The following is a 10,668-nucleotide window of genomic DNA, read 5'->3' on the forward strand; positions in this document are numbered from 1 at the left end:
ATGCAATGAGCCCGTTGTCATTTCGCAGACGATGTCCGGATACTGACAATAGCATTACCCAAAGCAACATCTTGCCCAAGCAACAAACATCTTCCCATGCGACAATACCCTAAGCAACTTCCGAGGATACTCCAATGCGACCTTCCAATGCGACATCCTTGCTGAACCAATGCGACTACACCCAAAGCAGCACCGTAACGAGGTAATGGCCAATTCCAGAAGCAACACGAGCCACGTCCTAGTCACGTATGTGCTCACGAGGACCATCGATTCCTGCAGATAGGCGTTTGCTGTCAGATGAGCGAGAAGCGCTCATTTGCCACCTTATCTGGTGATACGCGAAGCCCAAGCAGCAACATCCCCATGACTGCTGCGAGATCGTAATTCGACAACAATTCCTGCGCGAAGACGAAGATTGAGCTCATGCTACTCATCGTCACCGTTGTGTTCACCAGGATCTCGAAAACGCTTCTTGGAGTGCCATCGCCATCGTGACTACAACGACGCCCACGCTCATGCGCTTCTGCGCACTCCTCACAAGACCAGAATCCGATGCTTGCCATGTGTGTGAATCGCAACCAGATTTGGGCATTGGGAGTCTGGGGAAACGAATGTGGAGGGCTTGGTGCGACGGAGTGACGATAAGCATACGTTATCGGACCGCGCCTCGTCAGGTTATGGAGGCCTGATTTGGCTGGGGCGTTTGATCAGAGTGCACCACGTGCGCGATATGAGCAATGGTACCAATTCGCTTACGGGTCAATGCGGTCTCGGCCCGGGCAGGAGTTTATCCCTCGTTTGCTGTCCATGGTGTTGGTCTTGTCGATCCTGTCGAAGCATGGACACGACTACCCCATGAGGCTTGCGGGACCATCCGTCCGATATGCAGTATCAGGAGCTGTAGTATAAACAGCCACATATCAGGAGACTGATCAGGATGTTCCATCTAACATCTCCTTGAGCAGAGCAATCTTCATACAAGCTCATTGACGAGCGGCATCTTGTTCATCTCATCGACTTGTGCCTAATCAACATCATCATCATCATCCTCCAAGATGCCTTCCAAGAGACAGGACAGCATCACCGACAGCCTCTTCAACTGGTTTGGATATGGCGGCTCAGCTACAGAACAGAAGCAGGAGAAGCAAGCCATGCGAGCACTACCTGCAAACTGGTATCAGTCAGATGAGATGTACCAGCTTGAACGACGGTCAATCTTTTCGAGGAAGTGGCAGCTCATCACACACAAGTGCCGCCTCCCCAAGCCAGGAGACTGGCTCAAATTTGAGATTGCCAACTTCTCTTTCGTCATCACACACGACCGCGCTGGCAACTTCAACGCCTTCCACAACGTCTGTCGGCATCGAGCCTTCCCTGTCGTCACGGAAGGATCAGGATCATCTAGGATCTTCTCCTGCAAATACCACGGCTGGTCATATGGCCTTAACGGCAAGCTGGCCAAGGCACCTGGGTACCAAGAACTCGAAGGCTTCGACAAGGAGAAGAACAGCCTCATGCCAATCCACCTCCACGTCGACCGCAATGGCTTCATGTACGTCAACCTCGACGCCAAGGAGACCCCTGAGATCGCGTGGGAAGACGACTTGATCGGCATGGATACTCAGGAGCGATACAACGATTTCAACTTTGAGGATTATCAGTTTGACCACTTCTGGGAGATGGAAGGCAACTACAATTGGAAGATTCTCGCGGACAACTACAACGAATGCTATCACTGCGCTACCTCACACCCGGATATCGGCGCCGTGGCGAATTTGCAATCATACTCTGTCGACACTGCACGCGGACAGATTGTGCATAATCCAGCGACGACGCAGGAACAGCGTGATGCTGGGCTCGTGGTGGCGAGTACATACTACTTCCCCAACGTCTCTACAAACATCACGTAAGATCCCATCATCCCCCTCTTCCAACCTCATCAACATACTAACACCCATCCCAGCCCCCACTTCTTCATGATCCAACGCTTCGTCCCCTCCTCCTCCTCCAAATCCTCCATGCAATACCAAGTCTTCCGCAACAAACACTCCACCGACGAACAATTCGACCTCGTCTCCCAAATCTACAAACGCGTCATGTCCGAAGACAAATACCTCTGCAACCTCGCCCAACAAAACATCAACGCGGGCGTCTTCACGAACGGTGAACTCCACCCGCGCCTCGAGAAGGGACCCCTTTATTTCCAGTCCAATGTGAGGGATACTGTGATGGAGCATTTTGAGAAGGAGAAGAGGGCGAGGAAGGAAATCTGGCCGGCGAGGCCCGAGTTGCCGAGCACGGGGAATGCGAAGGTTAGTAAGGCGGATATTGAGTTTTGTTCCGGGCTTAGTTGTGCGAGTCCGCCGAAGGCGTTGGATTGGTGAGGGTGAGGGGGAGGAGGTATGATGATGATGATGATGATGATGATGAATGTAATGAGGTCTTGGGCATCTTTTTGGAGCGTTGGGTGTTTGGGCGTTGATACGATCGCTATGGGAGAACGAAGCATTGGAAGGAGTATGTAGATCATGAATACTGATCGTTCGGCTGTCTGAATGTTTCACTTTCCCTTGTGCGTTGCAGAAAGTCTTCTGTGCGCGTCTGTGCCACACCTCTCTACTGAATGGCACTTCGCGACGTTTGCCGCTCTTCATCGTCTCTCGGGTCTCAACATATTCTCATCAACCACTTCATGGTTGATCACCACCATCCTGTCTCTCATCGACTGTTACGTTATCACAATACGCCCTCCACAACGCGGCCCATTCCTGCCCACACATCTCTCGCTCTTCCTCGTCTCCTCCATGCTCATGGAAGGTACAAGCCGACGGGATATCGTGAAAGTCGGAGTTCCCATGATCAGCCGGGTCATTGCACTCGTCGTTTGAGCCATTGTGACAGCGAACGGCACCGATATGTGCTTTGGCGCAAACGAGCGCTTCTACCACAAATGCGTGTTGCAAGCCGCCAAGCCAGTCTGCCTGGGTATCTTTGTTCCCGCCAAAGTCAGACAAGGGCCTGTCTTTCGCATAGGAATCTACGACCATGCGACGAAGACCAGAGGAGGATGGAAGGTGCTCGCATAGGTAGATGATGTCCTCATTGTCTGGACGGGCGTACATTCGGAGACGTTGGCAGCGCAGTTTCAGGTCGACGAGATCCAGACAGAGCATGCGAAGTTCGCGAGTGTCGCAGCGGTCGGCAAATGCGTACAGCTTGAAGAGCCACAACCATGGCCAGGTGACTGAGTTCTCGTACACCAGAGGCTCGTGAACGTAGTTGTCGTCTTCGTTGCCATCTTGGCTAGCTTCTTATACAGCCAGCCCAAGAACACCTTGAACGTCTGCGGCGACAATTCTTCCAACTCGATCTCGCCCCCTTTCAGCTTCCCCAAACCCGCTGTTGAAGGCTCGATCAAAGTAGTCTGACTTAGCGGTGATGAGGCCACGCGGTACTATGAAGGTCTGCTGATCTGCCTCGCCATCTCGAACTGTGATCTTGACCATGACAGGATTGTAGAGATCACCCATCGTGATCGTGGTAGGGACATGGTAGATAGCTGCGGAGGGATTGTGGTTGGCAGCATATTGTCGGATCAGCTGTTCTCGTTGTGGGTGCGGAACGGCGACGGAACGGCGACGGAATGCCGAGGGAATTGAGAGCTAGGTGCGTCCATGTCGCGAGCTGTGATGGTTGTGGGTATTGCACTCGGTACGGGGGCCCGAGAGACTGTTTCAGAGATTGTGGCTGCTGGTGTGTCTTCGGTCGACGAGTTGATTGTTGTCGCCTCGCCTGGTTGCTGGGCTTTTCCAGTCCAGCTCCGCCATGCTTGGTAGACGCGCTGCATGTTGTCGATTTTATATGTTTGCGATTCGGTTCGAGGCTTTTGCGGCTGGAAGATGCTGACGAGTGCGAGAAAATTAAAGCTTTGAGAAATTTGAGTTTGACGAATGCATACCCGTGCGTCGTGATGACTCATGGCGGGCCGTGAAGTGAATGAGATTCGACAGCCATGATCGCCAATCTGGACTAGTCGAGTTTCACCTAATCTCGTCGCTGTTCAAATTTACTGCCCATCGCAGTACAGCAGCTCTCCATCTCGACTTTCGAAGAGCACAAACTAACACCACCTGCGACCGGCTCGACCACAATGTCGACCGCAACGACAACGACAACCGATCCCGATCCCAAATCCAAGTGCCGCTTGCTCATGCTACCGGCAGAGCTTCGTCTTCGCATCTACGAAGAAGTGCTATCCTATCCCACCATCTCGTACGTCGATGTGTTCTCGAGAAAGTTCAGAGATCGCGACTACACGCCAGTACTCTTCAAGATCTGCACGCAAATTTACTGGGAAGCTGCCGACCTATACAAGGCTCGACTAAAGACTTTCCCCAAGATTGTCGAGCCGTTCATGAGACCAGGTCATCCATCAGAATGGGAGGAGAAGATGGATGAGAGGTTGGAATTGGTGGCTGCTATGGAAAGGGCGAAACTGTTTGGCGAGGAGTTACCTACTCTTGGCAAGGACCTTGGTCGTGACGAGTGTCTCGATGGGCGCACAACCTTTCGGAGCACCCGGAGACGCACCCGAAACTGATCTCTACAAGGGCCTACTAAGAAGCGAAGTGTGAGGGAAGTTTGGAGGCGTGATGCGAATAGCAGGATCAAAGGTAGCTCCCTCGCGCGGCGGGCTAGTCTGTAAGAGAGACACGAGCATGTGACATTTGCCAAGACCGGCTGATAGAGCTAATGCCATGCTTAAAGAAGATCAACTGTCTTAGTGAACATAGAGCAAGAGGACAATGCTTTCTCTCACGGACCAATGAATCATTGACATGCCAATTTGGGTAGCGACACTTGCGTGACTGGTGAATGCAATAACACATCCAACACATGGGCACGGCAACTGCCCACAATAAGAGCCTGCGAATTTCGAGCTCAACCAAGCACATCTCACTAGTCAACACATCCGATACCACCTCGAAGATGCCCGAAGCAGCGACCGCGAGCATGACCATCCCGAAGCACATCTTCGACCTACCTCCGGAACTCCGCCTCCACTTCTACGAACAAGCCATGGCCGATTTCGACATCGATGACGTTGCTGTCAAAGGCGACGCCACTTTCTCCCTGGAACATGGCCAGTATCATCTACCTCTCCTCAACGCCTGCCAGACATTCTGCAAGGAAGCATTGCGGCCATGGCTAACCCACCTGCGTACCCTCCGCAACGAGGCTGAGGCAAAGTACGAGGCAGCCTGTGGGAGAACAACATGGTATGAACGCCACTTCAACCTGCCCTCGGACTCCAAGCTTCGTGCAGAAATCCGTGCTGAAGAGAACGTGATTTATGAGCGCCTCTTCAAGCTCGAGGATATCCACTTGGCGGATTATCACACAGCTTCCTGCTACTGTACCGACGTATTGCAGAGATCTGAGGAGGAGTACGATGAGCAGGGATGTCTGGAGCTTCTGAATTGGCTGGTCGAGCATCCATGGAGTCCTGCGGCAGAGTACGATTAGACAGATTACCATACTGCGGAGGATTGCTTTTGGTGGTCCACTATGTACTCGTAGCCGGCCTATAGACTTGCCATGACGAGAGGCGTTGTACTACGGATGCTACATGAATAGAACAATAGGCGCTGGGAGGATAGACAAAGAAGTACAACGATGATACTATTTCTTTGTCGCGGATGATTCTCAGAGTCGAACAATGGGCGCATCAGAGTCTCATATACTGTACCCTCGTGCCCCAAGACCGATCTCTAGCTCAAAAAACCTCTACAACCATGACATCCAACATTCCAATCGATCCCGCAGTCTCGACTGCACTGCAAATCTTCGACCTGCCACCAGAACTCCGCCTCGAAATTTACGCTCACTTCATCTCCAGCTTCGACTACACCAAAGCCACACACCCCTCGGAAGGATCCTACTACCTCCCGCTCCTCAACACCTGCCAAACATTCCGTAACGAAGCCTTGCGACTATGGCTAACTCATCTTCGCAATCTCCGCGACGAGGCTGAAGTCATATACGAAACAGCCGATGTTGTCGCAGCCCAGTATCTTGCGGACACTGCCAACACCTTCGATATGGAGGTCTACCTCAAGCTTCAGAACGCCATATTTACTACGCAAGCGCAGTTCTATTCGTTGCGTAACATGTTCCGTGCTGATTCGGGAACAGCGCTCGATCATGCTGTGGAAGCGCCACATACGGCTGATGGCATTGTGGAGCTTCTTGAGTGGTTGGAGGTGAATACATAGAGTTGACGTAATCTAGCGCAACGGATCAGTCTGGCAGTATAAGGTAAGTAATTTCCGAAATGTATGAGACGATAAGCATAATTTGCAGGAGCCTAGGGTAGCAGATACAATAAGCCGTTTGACAGACTGTCAAGTGTCATCCAATCCAGCGGGGGTATACTTCATCTTGTATGTGCCAAGCTATGGATCACTTTTGCGGGCATGATGATTGTGATGCGTGTTTGTGGTTCTGCTGGTGCTGGCTGCATGTGACCGCCAAGCATGAAGCTGAGTTCGAGCCTGCCAGCACATACCAGCGCAGCGCAGCAACACCTTGTAGTCGTCGGTTGCGTCAAGTATTGGAAAAGACATCAGATAGATGGCCAGAGGCTGAATCATGTGCTGTCGTTTCGCACAAGGTTGCAAGAATTCACGTCCCTTCGAGGTCAAAGCCTGCTAGATGCAAATACACCTGTTCCACTCGCAGCAACTCCCAATCAAGTGAATCGTAGCGTTGTCTGTCGCGCGCATTCGCTCTTCCTACGGGCTAAATTGCTCGACACCCACTGAAGACTCGATGCTTGTGAACGCTGTCATATGCTTCTTCCTTCGTGCCGCTTTTATTCCACTCCAGGTCGCATACATTCGGGGATGATGCATGCACCGCCGACTTTCATGACTATGTGGCCAGTCGCTGTAAGAAGTCGTATTCTTCCTACAACATATCAGAGGTATTCTTCTCCTTCATGGCTGGTCGCAACCGGTGACGCTTGTAAGCACGATGTTATGCTGGCGACTGTAATCGGCACTTCTGCTGTGATGCAACTTCTAACCGGGTTTGAGTTGCATAGTATGACTTGCTGTTCCTCCAGAGCTACTCGAATTGTGAGGGAAGAATCATCCTTGCCTTAAGGCACGCAAGTTGGTTCGAGTAGTCGATGCTGCGCCGTACCAAACACTACCACTGCCACGTCTCTGCCTCTTCTTCTGCTTCTCAGCCGAGCTTCTGGGCAGCTGCTCATCCCACCCATCATACTCCAGTACACCATCCGCCCGCCTGCAGTCACAATCGTTCAGCGCGCTTATCGGCGTAATCTCGGAGAGCAGTTTCAGATCTCTGTCTAGCAGATACCGGTGACAGACCAGCGATCAGATCTTCAACCGGCGATACGCTGTGTGTCATAGCTTGAACATGCCAATGTCGACATTGTAGATCCTCAATGGCCGACATTTGGCCCTCACTCAGGGACCAGATCTGCTGCTGACTCTGGATCGTGTGACAGTGGCTTGAAACTGAAAGGACTGAAGATCATGATGTCTTGTAGGGTCCCCAGGATGATGAAGTCGGCTCGGGGTGTTGAGAGGTCGATGCACTCGCCGTGACGTGCCCGATGGAGGTGTATTGTGGTCGCGTAATGCATGCCTTCAGACATCATCCAGCTCGATCCTTCCAAGCATTTCCTCACCAACTTCAGGTTCAGCCTTGGACTTCTCAGCATCAGCATCGACAAACCACAGGTGGTCTCCATAAGATATGCAAAGTTCTTCGCCTTCATGAATGTCCCTTAACGCACGATAGACGATGACTTCCTTGTCGAGTTTCCGTGTCCAGCCAACATTTTGATCATCCGTAGAGTGATTGAACATGGAGCCTAGACCAAGTATGATGGCCTGAGTAGTGATGACTTTTCGAGTAGTGGTCTTGATGGGCCAGTTATAGGTATAGTGATACAGCGAGGTCTTTTCGATGTGCTCGACGTTTTCTTGGGGGTCTAGGATTAGTACTGGGGAGATGTCTACAATGGTGCCTGCAGGTATGGGAGCGCTTGCGAAGACGCCGCGACCTATATGATTGTCAGTGAAATCGTTCTACTGTGGGATTAGCTGTGGGTGAAGTACTGACCTTTGGGTGTGTTCAGCACAAGATTGAGAGGTCGAAATCGCTCCAACACGATGCTGTCGTCGCCCATATCAATACCGACAGCCATGGCTCGCAAGCCTATGGAATGAAATATAGAATCTTGATATCGACGAAAGAAATACAAAAGAGCAATAGTTGCACAACAAGTAATCCCTGCTCCACCACCCAGTCCTCAAGTTCTCAACCCCACATCATCACCCGCTCCGCTCCGCCCAGACCTCTCCCCTCCAATCCATATGGCAACCTCAAAGCTCTCAGTCCCTCACCAACATTCCCGCCATGGCAGCGCAAACTCCATCCGCACCTCTACTGAGATACTCTCCTCCAGGATGGCGACGTCTCCATCCCATACGCGCACACGCTCCAACACCGTGACCGGACCCCACAGCGTCTCGCTCAAAGTCCTACGCCTTTCGCGGCCATCATTGGCGACGCAGACGCCTTTGCCGGCTACGAACTTTGGTGATGGGTTAGATATCAGTCCTAAAGCGAGTGTCGCATATCCCACCAGCGATGAGGCGCACCAGCATGGTGCGTTCCCACTCACGCCGCTCCTCACTCTCCCAGCTGCATTCGGCGCTGCCTACGTAGGCGAGACTTTCACCTGTACACTCTGCGCCAATAACGAACTGCCCACCGATACCTCGAACAAGACGGTCAGCGGTGTGAAGATCGCTGCGGAACTGCAAACACCCTCCCACCCCGACGGCATCGCGCTCCAGCTCGAAAAAGCAGGCAAGGCAGAGGACGGCGATGATGGTGGAGATGTTCAACCAGGCGGCACGTTGCAAAGGACACTTGGTCACGACCTCAAAGATGAGGGACCTCATGTTTTGGCTGTTACGGTGACGTATACTGAGACGCTTCACGGCAACGGCGCGGCGAGTGGAGGGAGGGCGAGGACGTTCAGGAAACTGTACCAATTCTTATCGCAGCAGTTGGTAGCGGTGCGGTCCAAGGTCACGGAGCGCAAGAAACGCGACAAAGATTCAGCGGGCCCTAGAGAATGGGTCCTTGAGGCGCAGGTAGAGAACGTCGGAGAGACCAGTGTAGTAGTGGAGAAAGTGAAGCTGAAGGAACGGGAGGGGATAACAAGCAGGGAAATGATGAATGGGGAGGAAGGGAGGGAGGCGTTGGTTCTCAAGCCGCAGGATGTGGAGCAGGTTATGTTTATACTGAAAGAGGAGACAGAGCAAAAGGACGAAGAGGTGGGGGTGAGAGTCCCACTGGGACAGCTGCATATTGATTGGAGGAGTGCGATGGGGGAGAAGGGGAGTCTTACGACGGGGTGGCTTTCGAGTCGAGGAAGATGAAGTGTTGGGTGGTCTTCATGAAGGTGGTGGACATATACTATGCTTGGACACGATGATGGGTCCTCGGCAGCTTCACGCAGCATGTGGTGGTCTCGGCAGGCTCGAAGGGTTTCAGTCACGTTCAGTGATACTGGAGACGAGGTGAAGCTAGATTTCACGAATCGATCACTCCATCCAGATCCAAATCCTCCATCCTCAACGACAAAGCACCCACACATTCACCCATACCCCAAGACGAAAACACCACAGATCCCACGCCTTACGTCGTATCTGACATCTAACCCCAGCAACAAGTACGCGAGGCACGCTATCCACATCAGGATCGTGCACGATAGAATCGTTGTTAGCAACGTCCGAAATTGCCGAGCTGATGAAGAATGACCGTTGGAAGGGTCCTGGAGATGATTGCAACGGTCTTGGGAGGTCTGTGACGAGGCCGTTGCCAAACGTGGTTGCCAGACGCCTCTGCCCAAAGAATGGATGCCACTTGTCTTGGTGGCTCCGAGACATGAATGTGAATGTTTGGTCGTGGTGTTTCATCTTCGTCTACATCTTCATGATTGAGACCGGGTTGTCGGTAGTGTCTCGGGCATAAAATTGAAGTGTCAGGTGGGGTTCAGCTACACCTTGTACTATGGTGCTATGATGAGGCCAGGTGTTGCGCAAGTCTACAGTCCTGTCTAGCACTATTCTTCACGATGATCGTCTATCACAGCTGACGAAGCCATCCAAGCTGTTTGGCTTGGCGCCACCATGATTACCGTTCACCCGTTGCTACATATTCCTATCTCGGTAGACTGTAGACTTTCGGCAGGATGCGAGTTGGCGTGGCTGGCGCTTATCAAACTTTCACCGAAAGTCGGCCGCAGAGAAGCGACGGTTTGTTCGTCGTGTTTTGCGTAAATTGATGGGTCATCATCGTACTGTATCTGTGTGCATCATGGCTGGACATAGGCTTCTTTGCAGACACGAGTCGTAAGCATCGAATCGGAGCAATCAGACGCTGAGATATGCCTCGTGCATGTAGCGTGCTCGTGCTCGTGCGCAATATTGATCGAGTCAAGACTGCCCGCTTGCTCGGCTCGTCGACCTGTCCCTGAGGTTCAGGAAGCGACGGCGTTGCGCTAGCTCGGCAGTGCAATTCCGAGCGGATGATAAGAATACGGCTATTTGCGGAGAC

At 52.3% G+C, this 10,668-nt stretch overlaps 6 protein-coding genes across 6 annotated transcripts; 4 read left to right on the top strand and 2 right to left on the bottom strand.

Annotated features, from left to right (window-relative positions):
* Positions 1 to 1,055: 1,055 nt before the first annotated feature.
* Positions 1,056 to 2,384, top strand: CLAFUR5_13649 (Carnitine monooxygenase oxygenase subunit; the record flags this gene model as incomplete). Its single annotated transcript, XM_047912797.1, has 2 exons — positions 1,056 to 1,906; positions 1,964 to 2,384. The coding sequence occupies 2 exons, from the start codon at positions 1,056 to 1,058 to the stop codon at positions 2,382 to 2,384; spliced, it is 1,272 nt and encodes a 423-aa protein (XP_047768629.1).
* A 927-nt stretch (positions 2,385 to 3,311) lies between these two features.
* CLAFUR5_13650 (uncharacterized protein) lies at positions 3,312 to 3,530 on the bottom strand (the record flags this gene model as incomplete). Its single annotated transcript, XM_047912798.1, has 1 exon — positions 3,312 to 3,530. One exon carries the CDS (start codon positions 3,528 to 3,530, stop codon positions 3,312 to 3,314), a length of 219 nt encoding a protein of 72 aa, XP_047769117.1.
* A 1,459-nt stretch (positions 3,531 to 4,989) lies between these two features.
* Positions 4,990 to 5,526, top strand: CLAFUR5_13651 (uncharacterized protein; the record flags this gene model as incomplete). The annotated part of the gene is made up of 1 exon (XM_047912799.1): positions 4,990 to 5,526. The coding sequence occupies one exon, from the start codon at positions 4,990 to 4,992 to the stop codon at positions 5,524 to 5,526; it is 537 nt and encodes a 178-aa protein (XP_047769116.1).
* Positions 5,527 to 5,795: 269 nt separating this feature from the next.
* Positions 5,796 to 6,275, top strand: CLAFUR5_13652 (uncharacterized protein; the record flags this gene model as incomplete). Its single annotated transcript, XM_047912800.1, has 1 exon — positions 5,796 to 6,275. The coding sequence occupies one exon, from the start codon at positions 5,796 to 5,798 to the stop codon at positions 6,273 to 6,275; it is 480 nt and encodes a 159-aa protein (XP_047768660.1).
* A 1,404-nt stretch (positions 6,276 to 7,679) lies between these two features.
* CLAFUR5_13653 (SET domain-containing protein 7) lies at positions 7,680 to 8,242 on the bottom strand (the record flags this gene model as incomplete). The annotated part of the gene is made up of 2 exons (XM_047912801.1): positions 7,680 to 8,098; positions 8,158 to 8,242. 2 exons carry the CDS (start codon positions 8,240 to 8,242, stop codon positions 7,680 to 7,682), a joined length of 504 nt encoding a protein of 167 aa, XP_047768659.1.
* Positions 8,243 to 8,504: 262 nt separating this feature from the next.
* On the top strand, positions 8,505 to 9,488 carry CLAFUR5_13654 (putative trafficking protein particle complex subunit 13; the record flags this gene model as incomplete). Its single annotated transcript, XM_047912802.1, has 1 exon — positions 8,505 to 9,488. One exon carries the CDS (start codon positions 8,505 to 8,507, stop codon positions 9,486 to 9,488), a length of 984 nt encoding a protein of 327 aa, XP_047768998.1.
* Positions 9,489 to 10,668: the final 1,180 nt, after the last annotated feature.

This window comes from Fulvia fulva, chromosome 12 (assembly GCF_020509005.1).
Source record: "Fulvia fulva chromosome 12, complete sequence".
NCBI lineage: Eukaryota > Fungi > Ascomycota > Dothideomycetes > Mycosphaerellales > Mycosphaerellaceae > Fulvia > Fulvia fulva.